The sequence below is a fragment of the Ochotona curzoniae genome, unplaced genomic scaffold, assembly GCF_017591425.1.
Source record: "Ochotona curzoniae isolate NIBS_2020 unplaced genomic scaffold, NIBS_Ocur_1.0 contig_2699, whole genome shotgun sequence".
In the NCBI taxonomy this organism is placed as follows: domain Eukaryota; kingdom Metazoa; phylum Chordata; class Mammalia; order Lagomorpha; family Ochotonidae; genus Ochotona; species Ochotona curzoniae.
In genome coordinates this window covers 10,221,766-10,236,935 of record NW_024465561.1, presented here as the reverse complement: position 1 = coordinate 10,236,935, position 15,170 = coordinate 10,221,766, and the positions used below count along the sequence as shown (strand labels likewise).

Below are 15,170 nucleotides of genomic sequence, written 5' to 3'. Positions count from 1 at the left end.
TCACCACAGAAACAAATGACGGGGTGATTTTCATAGGACAATGTTGTCTCAGGTGCTCCACTTCTAAATCTTGGTGCTGTTGATGCAGCAGCTTTGGGGATGTGAATATGCAAAAACATCAGAGGCAGGGAGTAACTCCCATTTTGGAAATTCACCACTCAAAACTATAGAATTCTAGTAAGCACTAATTTACTCCCATAACGGACAGGTAAGATGTCCTGACCTGTCACACAGCAAGGAATCAGCCAGATCTGGGGCCTCACCAGCGGAGCCAACACCTTGTTCCACAGATCACTTTCAACATTATCATAGAGTTCACAGAGGCAGAGAAAATGATCAGAAGCCCCATGAAAAAAGGGGAAACTAGATACTATCATACTCCTCATTGCCACTGACACCTTCTAGTACTTGCAGGGATCTACCGAATTTTACCTCATCCTAATAATTACATTTGCAGAATCTGTGTCCCACACACAACACAGAAAATTACATGTGCAAGAAATTAAACTCAAATTAGAGGCTTCACAAATATCATGTATATCAGATTTTAATTTTTAATTAGAATTAGCTATCAAAGACATTGCACCTTCCAAGTCTATAACTGAGCTTAACAATGTCTGACAATGGCTTTAATTGAATGCTTTAAAGATTTCCACATTGAGGTTAATTCACATTAACGTTCGCAAATATATTATTAACATCCTTAACATTCCGAATCAACCAACTGGTGATACGTAAGACTCGCTCTCATCTCTTTCAAAAGGATGCGAAGACTGAAACAGGCCCAGGCCAGGTCTCTATCCCACAACGACTAAGTCATCGCTAGTGAACTCGTAGGCAGGAACTTCAAGGTTGAGGGGTGCGGGCCCCTTCCGGATCCTGCCAGAAGCATCATAGTGCGACCCATGGCAAGGGCAGTAATAACCACCATAATCTCCTGCATTTGCAATGGGTACACAACCAAGATGAGTGCAGACACCTATTAGGATAACCCATTCAGGTTTCTTCACTCGGTCTAAATCATGCTGTGGGTCCCTCAACTGGGACACTTCGACCGCTGCTTCCTGTTCAATTTCCTTCTGGGTTCTGTGGCGCACAAACAGGGGTTTGCCTCTCCATTTGAAAGCCATGTTTTTGCCTTCTGGAATATCAGATAACTTGATTTCAATTTTTGACATGGCCAACACATCCGCTGAAGCACTCATGCTGGAAACAAACTGCGAGACGGCATTCTTGGCAGCGTATGCAACGCCCACAGTAGCTGTGGCTGTTACCAAATATGAGAAGCCTTTTCTAGCTTCGCTGCTGTCTTTTGAAGACTTGGTGCTATCTAGAACTTCACTGCGGCGATAGTCGGAGAAGTCAGGCACTCTGACGTCAGTATGGGAGTAACGGACAGAGGCGGGGACTGCAAGACAAACAGAAGGTGGGAAAAAAAATTAGACAAAAGTCCTGAAAAGGATAAATCAGAAAAATAGGCCTGTATAGATTGAAGTCAATCACTATTCATATTGATTTGAAATCACAACATAAACAACCATGGCAAACACCTCCCATGCTTTCCGGATTACAACAGACCAACCCTCCCCAACTTATCCAGGGTAACCAATATGGCATTTTAACCAATATTGAGCTTAACATGTCTAAAACTGCTACCTAAACACATTTTGAAAGAACTGCTAAAAATTTAGCATGGATATTCTGTAATGATTTGGTATAACTTTAGTAGCAGAAAACTTAAGCATATAACTAGTCTTACTTTAGTTTCAAGTGAAACTATTAATAGGCAGATAAGAACATGCTTACAGAATAGGCACTGTCTAAAATGGACTCTGCAAAAGAACCAATTATTTGGGCCCAGTGCCGTAGCCTAGCGGTGAAGTTCTTGCCTTGAGTGCACTGGGCTCCCATATGGGTGCTGGTTCTAATCCTGGCTGCCCAGCTTCCCATCCAGCTCCCTGCTTGTGGCCTGGGAAAGCAGGAAGGACAGTCCAAATGTGGGAGACGTGGAAGAGGCTCCGGGCTCCTGGCTTGGGATTGGCTCAGCTCTGGCCGTTGTGACCACTTGGGAAGTGTATCAGTGGATGGAAGATCTTCCTCTCTGTCTCTCCTCTGTATATCTGACTTTCTAACAAAAACAAATCTTAAAAAAAAGAGAATCAATTATTCCAATTTAGTAAGGTAGGGCAGGAGCTGGTATAAAATGCTCACACAGCCCTTCCCTCAGTGAAGGTGAGGTGATGGCTTCTCTAAGAGTAGGAACATCATCTTTTCTAAAATTTTACTTAGCGGGCCCGGCGGCATGGCCTAGCAGCTAAAGTCCTCGCCTTGAACGCCCAGGATCCCATATGGGCACCTGTTCTAATCCCGGCAGCTCCACTTCCCATCCAGCTCCTTGCTTGTGGCCTGGGAAAGCAGTCGAGGACGGCCCAAAGCTTTAGGACTCTGTACCCGTGTGGGATGCCCGGAAGAAGTTTCTGGATCCTGGCTTCGGATCAGCATAGCATCATCGGCCGTTGCGCTCACTTGGGGAGTAAATCATCGGATGGAAGATCTTCCTGTCTGTCTCTCCTCCTCTCTGTATATCTGACTTTCCAATAAATAAATAAATCGTTAAAAATTCTAGCCAAAACAACTTATTGGCACACTTCTAAATTTTTTTTTGCAAATTATGTATTCATACATGGATACTGCTACGTCTCATCCTAACATACTCCCTCAAGTAGTCAAACATGACATCATAGAACAATGCAATTGCTCTGCACAGCGTTGCCTAGGCCACCAACTTTATGCAAGCCACAAGTATTCACATGCAATTATGAAGACTACATTGAAAATCATTTGATGGGGTCCAGCGTTGTAGCCTAGTGGCTAAAGTCCTTGCTTCACATGTGCCAGGATTCCATATGGGCACTGGTTCTAATCCTGACAGCCCCACTTCCCATCCAGCTCCCCGCTGGTTGGTGGCTTGGGAAAGTAGTCAAGAATGGTTCAAAGCCTTGGGACCCTGAACCTGTGGGGGGAGACCTGGAAGAGGTTCTGGGCTCCTAGCTTCACATTGGCTCAGCTTTTGCCATTGTGGCCACTTAGGGAGTGAATCAACGAATGGAAAATCTTTCTGACTTTCCAACAACAATAAAATATTAAAAAAAAATTTTTTAAATCACTGGATATTCTTTTCAGACTAACTCAATCCTATTTTGGAGGAGGCCAGGACATAAGTGGCAACACAGCATTCACACTAACTGTGGAATCCAAGTAACACTGCACCATGTGCTACTCACAAGCAAGAGTGTGTCCCCCAGTTTTGCTTTGGAGTACACAAAAAAGATGACAGCACCAAAATGCATTCTTCTACATAAAAAACATATCCATAACCACTGACCCCCAAGGGTCTTGCCATCCTCACTCAGCTCTGCTGGCCAACAAAACACAGCTGTCTTACTCTTCTCTTGCAGGTGCCACACCACCAAAAATCCTTTCGGAAATTAAGTCACTATGTGCAAAAACTGTTCTCTAAATTATTTATAGCATCCACATTAGTTCTTTTTCATAGCAAAGACTTGAACTGGCACTCTCATGGGTGTAGCAGTAGCTTAACCCGCACTGCCCCGTCCTCCTTTCAGCTTTGAGGTAAGCTAATGTACCTGGCAAATCTACATCACACAGTTTAATCACCCTCCACAAGCCAAATACCTTCTCCTGATCCAACTCCTCACGTGCCATCACTGCTTATCTTCCATAAACCACCAACACAGACTTTATATGAACTGAAGGTACGAGCTGAAGGCATGATCACACAGAAAAAAAAACAGAAACAATTTTGCCTCTGGCTCTACTCCATCTGCCTATTTTAGGAAGAACAGTTTCATAGGGCAGAGAAATCTCCTTTATTAGAAGCCCTCCGGGCAGCTGATAAACTCCAAAGACGTTGACCACCTTCAGAGGAACATCTCCACTCTTCCTTCTCACCTCTAGGACTTGGAACAGGCTGGGGTAGGCCCTCTCTGCCCTGGACAGCTTGCCCACCCAAATGCCACTGGTACTCCCTAATATCGTCACATATATTTTATATTAACTGTAAAATGCAAGGTTGTGGAGACAAAGACATTGGCAATGCCCTTAAAGTCAAGGTCAGAAGAATCACTCATAAAACAAGAGAAGTGTTACACGTTGTGTTATATACATTACTAAGACATAAAGAAATCAGCAAACATAAAAGGTGATTGACATGACTCTGAAAGGACAAGTGAGACTTGTGGACACGTGAAAATCAGAAGAGCACTGAGTGTGCAAAGTATAGGGTAAATAAATAAGAGCAGGGGCAAAGAGCAAGGAAATTCGGTGGGCACGTTGGGAAGGGGTCACAAACTCAAGGAGCCGGGTATGGCAACACTGAGACACGTGGGTCCGGAGAGGACTCTAAGCAACAGGGACAGTCAAAACAGAGTCCAGGACCAATTCTACCCCCGCAGCAAACGAGCCCAGTAATGCCAGCCACATCTGAAGACACCTTTCTCTCAGTTTGTTCAAAATTACACATGAGCATGCAGGCCCTCTGTTCACCGTCTCCAATACGGAGGGAAATGGAAGCCAAGGCACAGAATCTGGAATCTGCCAACAGGGTGTGAAATGCACTCTTGGCAAGAGCCCGGAGCAAGACAACTGGTCTTGAAGCATCCTGTTCCATCATGCCCACACTGCATACCCTTGGCCAGTCACTTCATCCCTTGCGGTTTGCTCTGATCCGTAAAATGGGAACATCACCAACTCCTTCCCCTTCCTGAGGTTTAGGTTTTGCGAACCCTTGCTCAGGTGCCTGAAAACACTGCTAACACTCTGTTGGGCTGCTGAGCTTGAGGCTGTCACTGCTTTAGTACAGGGAGGTGATGGGAAGGGCAATCTACAGAGTTGAGGTGGACAACTTTGCAAGTACAAACGACAGGCCACGCCTTTGATTTATTTAGTGCCTGGAGGATGCCAACGGCTTTACACAGAACATTGCCATCTAAGCCGCACTGCAAACCTACGAATTTTATATAACCACCAATCCACTTCTCAGGGTAGGAAAAAAAAGTTCACAGAAAGCTTGCCGGGAGTCAAAGGACTTGTAATCAACATCGCTGCCAGCCCCTGGGGCGGCAATCGGATTTCAGGAAGCCCAAATCAACCATCGAGGCACACACCTGGCCTGTAAAGGGAGAACCCAGACTGCCCGCCAGGGGCCAGGGGCCAGGGACCCCAGGGCGGGAGCATCCTGGAGCTGAGCGCCACACTGGCACCCGGCACAGAGGAGGGAGAGCTGGCCGAGGACTCAGTGGCACTCGGCACAGGCGAGGGCCTGCCGAGGGTGCAGGAGCACGGGGGAGGGGGAAGGGTTGGCCGAGGGCGCAGGGGCACCCGGCACAGAGGGCTGGCTGAGGGCGCACCGGACCTGGCACAGAGGAGGGGTGGCTGAGGGCGCACCGGACCTGGCACAGAGGAGGGAGGGCTGGCCGAGGGCGCAGAGGCACCAGGCACAGAGGGCTGGCTGAGGGCGCACCGGACCTGGCACAGAGGAGGGGTGGCTGAGGGCGCACCGGACCTGGCACAGAGGAGGGAGGGCTGGCCGAGGGCGCAGGGGCCGGCCCAAGAGCGCCCGATCCTTCCCGAGAGGTCCCGCAACCACCCGCACTCCGCTCGACCGCGTTCTGGCCCAGGACTAAAGAGAGTTCCTCCGCCCGGCTCACCATTAAGACCCACGGAGACGACCAAAGGCCGGGCCGCGGCCTGGCCACTCAGCGACTCCCGGCACAGGAAGGGTCGCTTCACGTCCAGCACGGGCGGTTCCGGGGTGGCGGGCACCGCGGCCTGCACCAGGGGCCGCAGCGCGCCCGCCACCCCGCGGGACGTGGCCGACAGGACCGGCGCGAAGGGACCGGAGCGGGCAGCGACAGACAACATGGCGACAGTAGCTTCAACCGCCAAGCCGGTCACAGAGACGACCTTCCGCCCGCCGCGCAGGCGCGAGCCAGGCGTAGGGACCGTGACGCCAGCGCGCCGGCCCGACAGGATTCCTTCCGGGCGGGGAACCCGTAGAGGAGCGTAGCTCCGGAGGCGGGGCAAAGGGGAGGGGGCGGAGCTTGCCGCCCGTTCGTTTCCAGACGTCGGTCTATCCTGGGGGCGGGGCAGAGGGAGGGGCGGAGCTTCCTGTCCTTTCTGTCCGTCTTTGTGTCCTGTTCTGGGCTGGGGGAGGGGCGGAGCTTGCCGCCCTTTGTGTCCGTTCTGACGTCGGTCTTTCTGGGGGCGGGGCACAGAGGAGGGGGCGGAGCTTGCCGTCCTTTGTGTCCGTTCTGACGTCAGTCTGTCCTGGGGGCGGGGCAGAGGGAGGGGGCGGAGCTTGCCGCCCTTTCTGTCCTTCTGTGTTGTCTGGTTTGTGCTGGAGTGGTTGATTGTTCGCCAGACTTGGGGCCAGGCGGTCCGTAGAGACCTCGGAGAGTGACCCTTGGGGGCAATTTTGAGGTCTTTAAGGTCGAAGTGTCGTATAGGACAATTGCAGAAAAACAACCAGTTATAAATAGCTGAAATACGGGTAATAGTTCCCTCCCCGTCTCTGCTCTGATGATTTGTCGTTAGCTAACGAAAAGCAAAATCTTAAAAGGGCCAGGGACCTGTGAGCAAAGCTTAACAATAGTGAGGATGACAATCGTTTAGGGCGTCTACTTCATGGGGGGGTCTTTGGTTTGTAATCACCCTGTGAACCAACAAAGGTTGTCGTTGACATTTTGCGATTAGGAGACCTTGGATTCTTTGCTCAAGGCCAGTTAGGAATTGAGCAGGGAGGCCTCCCTGGTCTGCCCTTCACCAAGGCCAGTTTCCCCAATGAGATTTCGGGGGAGTGAAGGCTTGGTCTCTGAATCACTTTCTGTCATCTGTTTACTTCTGCATCCCCAAACACCGGTGAGACACGCGGTTTCGCACTGATACTGTCTACACTTGCTACCCGCCCTTTACATGGAATAGTGCCTCAGTTCTGAGCTTTTACTGACAACTAAATCTCGAGGGAATTCAGTAATATTTTGTCACAGTATCTGTTTTCTCTCCCTCCTGGTTTTCTATTGGTTTAGTGAGACTAAGTTGATTTTTCATTTATTTGAATTAAAAAGGGTTAACATATTAAGAAAGGGTTGTTACCCACCCAGGCCTTACCTTGGGGAACAGGACAGAGAGCACTAGGACCCTTGAGGGGAGCACACAGTCTCCTCCGGGGTTGGGCGCGTGCCCCTCTGCACAGGTCACTTCTGTTTGCACCTAGCACCTCACTTCACTGCCAGTTCAGCATTGGCTTGTGCACATAAGCTCTTAGGGTGGTGTTGCTATCACCACTGAGCAGGTGCCCTGTGGGTTACTTGAGCTTGTATGCAGGCTAGGGAAACCCCTAACAAGATGATATGTTAGGGTGTGAGTGGCTCCATAATCCTGACTGGTTTGGGGCTGTAGATGGACACGTGTGAGATTGGGAAGAGCTTGGCTGGGTCCTGCTGCTGCCCAGCCGAATCAACAGAAGCCATGCACACACTTGACAGCTCTGCGGATACAGGTTTCTGAGCACTGTGCTGGGCGCGGGCTCTGTGTTGGAGGCACCTTCTGCTGACCTATGTGTCCACTGGGCTTCCTGGTAGTATTTTCAGTTGAAAGGCTGCCTGCTTTGAACAACTTGCATCCTAGCTGGCTGACTTCTGATCTCTCTCTAGGTCCACCCTGGCCTCTTGTCCTGCACTTCCCCTGACCATCCTCAAGGCCCTGCAGTGGAAGCTGCTTCCCAGGAGTCCTGTGGGCGCTGAGCTTATTCCCACCCCCACTGCAGCAGCACTGAGGACGAAAGCAAGCACTTCAGACAGCTCCCACACACTGTAAGACGGCTCACTGTATTCATAGCGGCTCTGTGAGGCAGAAGAGGGAGCGATCCTTCATGGGCCCTCACACCTGGGCTGCACAGAATAGAAACTGCTACCCGCACATGGAATTCAGGTCCAGTCCAGCCACGCCCCTAGCTATGTCCTATGCAAGTTATATAACCTCTCCGTCTGCCTCTTTCTTCTATAAAATGTGGATAACAGTATCTAACCGGAAGAGATTTTAAGGATTAAATGGAGGGATATGTTGTGAGGTGCACAGAACTGTGCCTGGCACACAGTGATGCTACCTAAATGTTTATCATAGTAATGACAGTAGCAACATTTTCAGAAAAGACACTAAGGCCCAGAGAAGACAAATATCCTCCTCAAAATGATCATCGATGGACGTGAGAACCCATTTGTTCTGGCTCTAGTCCAGTGCTATCGCGGGAGAAAGGTAACTGCATGGTTCAATACCCATCCTTTCACGGAAGGCAGCTAGCACCTGGGAGCTCAGGCATATGGGAACCCAGACCGGATGACATGGATTCCGCTTGGCAGTCTGGCTTTACCTGGAGGGCTGCCAGCTTTCCCGCAGCAGCTTGTTCTTTTCTGGAGTGCTGCCCAGGGCTCTGGAGAATGACAGCCTGGTCAGGACATGGGCTCTGCCACCTTCCTAGCTGTGGGATTGGGAGCAACTTCAGCTCTCAGCTTCCTCATCTGTACAAAACAGAGGAAAAACACAAATGCCGTGTGGATGAAAAGAAACAATGCCTGTGAAATACTCGGTGCTGTGCTTGGTACACAGCAAGGGCTTCATATATGCTTGTTTCTTTTATAATCATGGGGAACTAGCAAAGGCCCCCGGGAACCTCCATGTGTGGGAAGCCTCTCAATTCCCAAGAAGCCTGAAGAGCGAAGTGCAGCAGGACTGACACAAAGCCTTCCTCTCGACAAAGCTGAGTATTTTAAATCAGGGGTGACAAGTCGTAGACAGGACACCCAAGTCAGTCTCCTCTAGCTCAGGTTCACGTAGAGACCCATGGCATAAACAATGCTGTAGGCTCAGAACTGTTCGTGAACATTTACAAGCGGTAACGAGCATTCTCACAAGCATGCTTCAACAGAAAGACTGATATGCCCCTCCCCCTTCAGCACATCTCCCAAAGATATCTGTGTCTTAATCCCTGAGACCCGAGATTGTGTTCCCTTATGTGGCAGAGGGCTTTATGGAGAAAATAAAGGATCCTGTGCTGGGGATTATCCTGACTCGTCCATGTGGGCCTAGGTAATCCAAGGGCCAGGGAGGACGGAGGGGCTAGCTCCAGCGCAGTAGGGAAACGGAGTAGCATCTGCCCTCAAACCTCCAGTCTTCTGGCCCCCAGAACTGTAACACACACACACACACACACACACACACACCTTTTCTTCTGAAAGGTCTGCCCATTTTAGACCTGTGTTCCCGCATGAAGAGAAGCGGTGACAAGCTGTTGGCCAAGGTCAGCACTCACTCCTCAGCATGGGACCTACGTCATTCACTCACATTACCTGCCTGTGCACTGAGACATCTGAGACCTCAGGTTCACACAGTTCTACCTACAAGCTTGATCTGATGCCAAACCAGGATCCCCTCTCTGCTTGCTTCTCTTCTCCACGTATGTGAGCTGTTTCCTGAAATGCCTCCGTTCTCAACAGCCTTGATGCATCTACCTGAGCAGTGGCTGTATGTATTGGGTAGGGAAGAGAAGCATGTTGTAAGAATGCAGCTGATATCCTCCGGTGATTTGCCTCACAGCTTCACTCTGTGATCCCATACAGCCAGCAAGGCCAGGGGGTCAGCTGTGGTCCCACCTTGGGGACCCCCTCGAGCGCTCCCCTCTCACCTGTTGCCAGGGCCCACGCCTGCTCCTGTTTCTGCACCATTAGCCTGGCTTGCTGCTGCCAGTGGCCATCGTTGTGACAGCTTCGGCCTCTCTCTCAGCCCACGTCCTTCGCTTGAGCAGCGAGACGTGAAGACTGACAGTCACTTGAGAGCTGCACAGGCTGTCCCCAATTTAAGCCATTTAAAATGCGTTTCTGTTCCATAAAATCCATTTCCGCAATTTTGTGCCCCTACCTCTTTGAAAGATGGCAGTCCTCAGGAGGAGAAGAAATTAGCCAGGGAGGAGAAGTTCAGACGTGCTAATATTTTAATCGCTCATTCCTTTAACACATTAGTCACATTCATTAAGTATGATTAATTTGCAGCCTTTGTTGAAAACCCTATCAGCTTCCCTATCAGCCACATATCCTTCTCTTGCTGAGCAAGCTGCTGCAATGGCACCAAAGACTCCCCTACTTTTTACACCTGGATTGTAGTAAATGCCCCCTGAAAAAACGTGTCAAGTTAATTGAAGTCATTTGCAGAGAACACTTGCTAACAGCCTAGAATCCTGAGACAGCTTGCTCCGTTTGAGCTCAACTCTCATTTGCCAGAGTCACTTGGACACAGTCCTGAAGCTCTTGGCACTCAGGTGGCTTCATGTGAGGACAGGGGACACAGCACCTAAATCAGAGACCTGTCAGGATGAAACAAGGCTTTGACATTGCTCAGTAAGTTCATTATCATGGTAGCTGTGAATCCCTGGTGTATCACTCATTCAAAAGATTTTCTCTGTTTATGTAGTTAGGAAGTTCAGAGATGGAGAGAACTCCTATTTGCTGTTTCATTTCCCCAAATACTCAAACCAGCCAGGCCTGGGCCAGGCCAGAACTGGAAACTGAGGACTTAATGCGGGTCTCCCACATGGACAACACAACTCAGTGACTTCAGCCGTCACTGTTAGCTTTCTGAGCATGAATGGGAAGCTAACGTTAGAATCAGAGCCAGGACTTGACTCCAGTGATTCCAAAGGGAACACAAATATCTTAACTGCCAAAGCAGCACCCACCTCTGAAAAATTAGTGTACAGCTAGTACTACATGCGTTACTACAGTGAACACAGCAGACAAGTGTGTCTGGTCTTGAAGACCCTACCTTTTAGTAGAGAAAGATGTATAGCAAACAAGTCTTTGATATTATTTTAAAATATGTCTTTGGAAAATAAGGAGAGGTGGGGAGTGGGGGGAGATACACAGCTCTTTTGTCTGCTGGTTTACTCTACAAATAGGTACAACAGCTGGGGCTAAGCAAGACCAAAGCCAGGAGCCAGGTCTCCCTTCGGGGTGTCAGGGCCACAAACAGTTGGGCTCTCTTCTGCTGCTTTCTCAGGCACATTAGAAGGAAGCTGTGGCCAGGACTGGATCTAACACTCCTATATGGGATGCTGAAATCACAAGTGGGAGCTTGACCCACTGTACTACAGGAGAGGAGCACATCCGGCTGGTAAGTGTGGGATATCATTCAGTGGGAATTCAGAAATCTACTAACTTAAGTATGTTCCCATTTTTCAAGTGAAGTTTGAACCCAAGGAAAAGCATGCTTTATGGATCCATTCATTGAAGGAATATTGATACCCTCCTGGGTGCCAGCTCCTGGCTAGAGACTGGGACCTTAGGTCCTGACCTGGAGGGCTCTTAGTGGACACAGGATACTACCAACCTTGGTCTCTCTTTCTCATGGAATGACAGCCATGGATGCTGGGAGGCAGTGGCACAGCACTGAGCATGCCCTTCTGAGGCCCACTTGATCACATTGAGCTCCATGGTGACTGGTGGGGATGAGAGGCAGAAGGTGAGCCCACGGTGGGGAGCACTTGCCATGTGCTCCAAAACACTTCCTTAGGCTAAGCACTGTCCTCCCTACTGCCTGCAGTCAGAGGTACCCCGAGGGAGCAGGAGCTGTTGTAATAGAAAGGTAGATTGGAAGGAAGAAAGTATGTGGGGGTTGAGAGATGTTGGACTTTGAAAAACCTTGGACAAAGATGGCACTAATATAAGAGAGTCTCCCTCCTCTTTAAGACCCCCTGATTTCTCAGCTCCACATTTTAAGTTATCTGGATTCAATTATCTGGTTCTGAGGACTCAGCTTGAGCCCTCTGGTAGCTGTGTCCACCACTCAAGAGAAGCTGGGAGCCAGAGACTCTTCTCTTTGGTGGTTAACCCAGCAGAGGCTCCTTCTCCATGGGGAAAACCAGGCTGCCGTCAGCCTTCTCTGGAAATCTTGGGGGAGGAGCAGGCCCACATGGAACCCGAGAAGGATTTGCACACTGATTAGGATTTTCCTATCATTAGTGATCCTCAGAAAACACAACAGAAAGTTGTCCAGCATTGGTGCTGTCCAGTGAATTCATGGGTTACCGATAAAATTGTTTTGATGTTTATTTCAAAATGGATGGGTGCAGGGAATCAGAGGGTGGTGTATTTGGTGTTCAGCTTGTATATCAAGCTAAGAATGAAGGTAGTTCTCATTTGAACATCTCAGAACTCTTCCATCCCAGAATCTTGTGAGCTCTGTTTTGAGTGAATTAAGTTGCAAAGTCTCCATGAAAATGACTAAAATGAAGGCATAAATTTGAGGAACCACTTGAGTTCATCACCTGCTTCATAAGCACACTTGCCTCTTCTTATGCTGATTTTTCAAAGAAGAAACTTTTCTGCAGCATATAGATCTGTGCATAGAATGTAACAACAAATGCTCAGGGTCTTCTTCGTTGAAGCTGAATTAAATTCACCTTCTGAGTCGAGGTGATGGTAATTAAAGTAGATATTGTCTAATGAGGTGTGCTGATTAGTAAATTAATGGATTACCAAATATGGCAAGTATATCTGTAATCAATACAATTGCCTAAAAGCTCTAAATTCGGGATGGTGCAATAAAACAAAACTGAAAGGTATTAGGAATTGCTAGTTTTAATTACAGGAAAAGATTAATTGATCATTCAGATAGTATTGATCTACAACTTATTTAATTCTTTGCAATTTAATTTGTCAAATTTGAGTCTGAGTAACTAATGATTTATCCTATTAATGTTAGTGCTGGAAGGGTTGGGGATGATGAAGTATGAAAGGCTAGATCCGCAGATCTAAAGGCTCTGCACACAGGGCCTAACTATTTTAATTCCTACTCCAGGGCTTTGCACACCTCTGTCCTGCCACCCATTGGTCACTGGACTTACATCCAACAACAGCTGGTCTCTCTTTGGAAATTGGATGTCAGCACTTGAACATTGCTGAGGTCTTCTCCCGTTTCTCAGCTAGGCTCCAGATGGCGCTCCATCTCCCCAGCCTCCTTCCCCTGTAGCATTGCCTCCTGTTGAGGATGAATGTCCCCACCAGATATCTGTCCCTTCCAGCTACTTCTGCAGAAAGGCGACTCAGATCCCAAGAGAACATGGTCTGACTTGCTGAAGACACAAGAAAGCAGAGGCCAGGCCCAGCGTGATGGCTCAGTGGCTAAATCCAGCCTTGCACATGCTAGGATCCAGTATGGGTGCTGGTTCACGTCTCAGCTGCTCCACTTCCCATCCAGCACCCTACTTGTGGCCTGGGAAAGCAGTAGAGGACAGCCCAAAACCTTGGGTCCTAGGATGCATGTGGGCGACCTGGAGAAAGCTCCTGGATCCTGAGTAGATCAGCTGAGCTCCAGCTGCTGTAGCCTTTTAGAGCGTAAACCAGTGGGTAGAAGATTTTTCTGTTTTCCTTCTCTCTGTAAGTCTGCCTTTCCAATAAAAACAAATCTTTAAAAGAGAAAGAGAGAAAGCAAAGGCCACAGGAACCCTGGGTTTCAGTCATGGGAAACTGGGGCCTGCAGCCTATAGATCTGGCCTGGAATGACACTCTCTTGCTCACTAGGGGTCTTCCCTGGGACCCTCAAAGCCTGTGTGGAAAGTGTTCTGAAATTTGCATTCACAACCCAAAGCCCTTGCCCCAGCCACCCAGGTTGTAGAGACAAGCACATGTAAATAAGTGTGCAGAGATGTTCAATGAAACATTGTTTATAGTAGTAGAAAATTACCCCCAGACTGACCATCCACCAGGCAGGATCAGAGTATATCCATCAATTGGCGTTGCCATCACTTCCAGTTGAATCATATACCTTTAATGATAGGGTAAATGACAGTGTGAACAATGATAAAAGAAGCTTATCAGGATCATATGATGAAATTGTCGAATATTTTTGTGTGTATATATATATATGTATATACATATGTATATGTATATACATGTATATATATATATATATATATATATAACTTGTAAGGCTCCAGTTCATATTCAGAACCAGAAAGCCGCACAGAGTAAAGTTTAGCTTAAACAAGCATCATTGGGCCTAGTGCGTTAGCCCCACTGCTAAAGTCCTTGTCTTGCATGCGACTGGATCCCATATGGGCGTCGGTTTGTGTCCTGGTGGCCGTGCTTCCCATCCAGCTCCTTGCTTGTGGCCTGGGAAAGCAGTCAAGGATGGCCCAAGGTCTTGGGACGCTGCACCTGTGTGGGAGACCCAGAGGAAACTCCTGTCTCCCAGTTTCAGATCGGCTCAGCTCTGCCCATTGTGGCCACTTAGGGAGTGAACCAGCGGATGGAAGATCTTTCTGTCTCTCCTTCTCTCTGTAAATCTGACTTTTCAATACAAATAAATAAATTCATCTTTAAAAAATTAGAAACATGAGCTCCTAACAGTTCACTTGCCATGAACAGCTGTGGTCTAGGTTTAGAGCGAGTGTCTATTTCTCAGATTCTTACCTCTTACTTAAAAGCATTTTAAGCACAGACACAGCTTAAGCAAGTGTCAAGTTTATTTAGAGGGTGAGGAATACAGATATATGTGGACCATATTCAGGGAGAGTGAACCGGAACGCAAAAGGGTAAGGGAGAGAGATGCCTGCCTCTGTCCTTGGAGTCCATCACAGGAAGCAAGAGAACAAGTAGGTGCATAAGAGGCCAAGAGCCGGTGCAATGAAGCATGCAATGAGGCTTCAGAGCCAGAACCCGCCCCAATAGGGGCTCTAAGGGGCTTGGCAGGGGTGTGGTTACCCAACAACAGAACACCACTTCCCACACTTCTCCCTCCCCATTCCCTTCCCTGCTAGGGTTCAGGTAGTGATAGGTGAACATCATTTTAACCCAGAGCACAAAGAATTACATAGGCAGGGGAGGTGTAGCTTGCAAACTCCTGACTAGTTGCCTGGAATCGTATCAAAATCTCAAGTAAAAACAGCACAATGAATACTGAGGATTCCATCTGAGCTCTTATTTTTCTGTATCTTCTCTATTCATCACTGCCTCCATGGTGGCACACCTGGACCAAGGTCAATGAAGAAGTATTTCCTAAGGGCACAGATAAATGGATAAAATCCTTACGTATCTTGGAGA

The 15,170-nt window shown here is 48.4% G+C and overlaps 1 protein-coding gene across 1 annotated transcript; it reads right to left on the bottom strand.

Moving 5' to 3' along the window:
- Positions 1-540: 540 nt before the first annotated feature.
- On the bottom strand, positions 541-5,986 carry LOC121153752 (cytochrome b-c1 complex subunit Rieske, mitochondrial). Its single transcript, XM_040976499.1, has 2 exons — positions 5,730-5,986; positions 541-1,408 (listed from the first exon to the last, which is right to left on the bottom strand). The coding sequence occupies exons 1-2, from the start codon at positions 5,941-5,943 to the stop codon at positions 798-800; spliced, it is 825 nt and encodes a 274-aa protein (XP_040832433.1). The 5' UTR covers positions 5,944-5,986; the 3' UTR covers positions 541-797.
- Between the last annotated feature and the right edge of the window lie 9,184 nt (positions 5,987-15,170).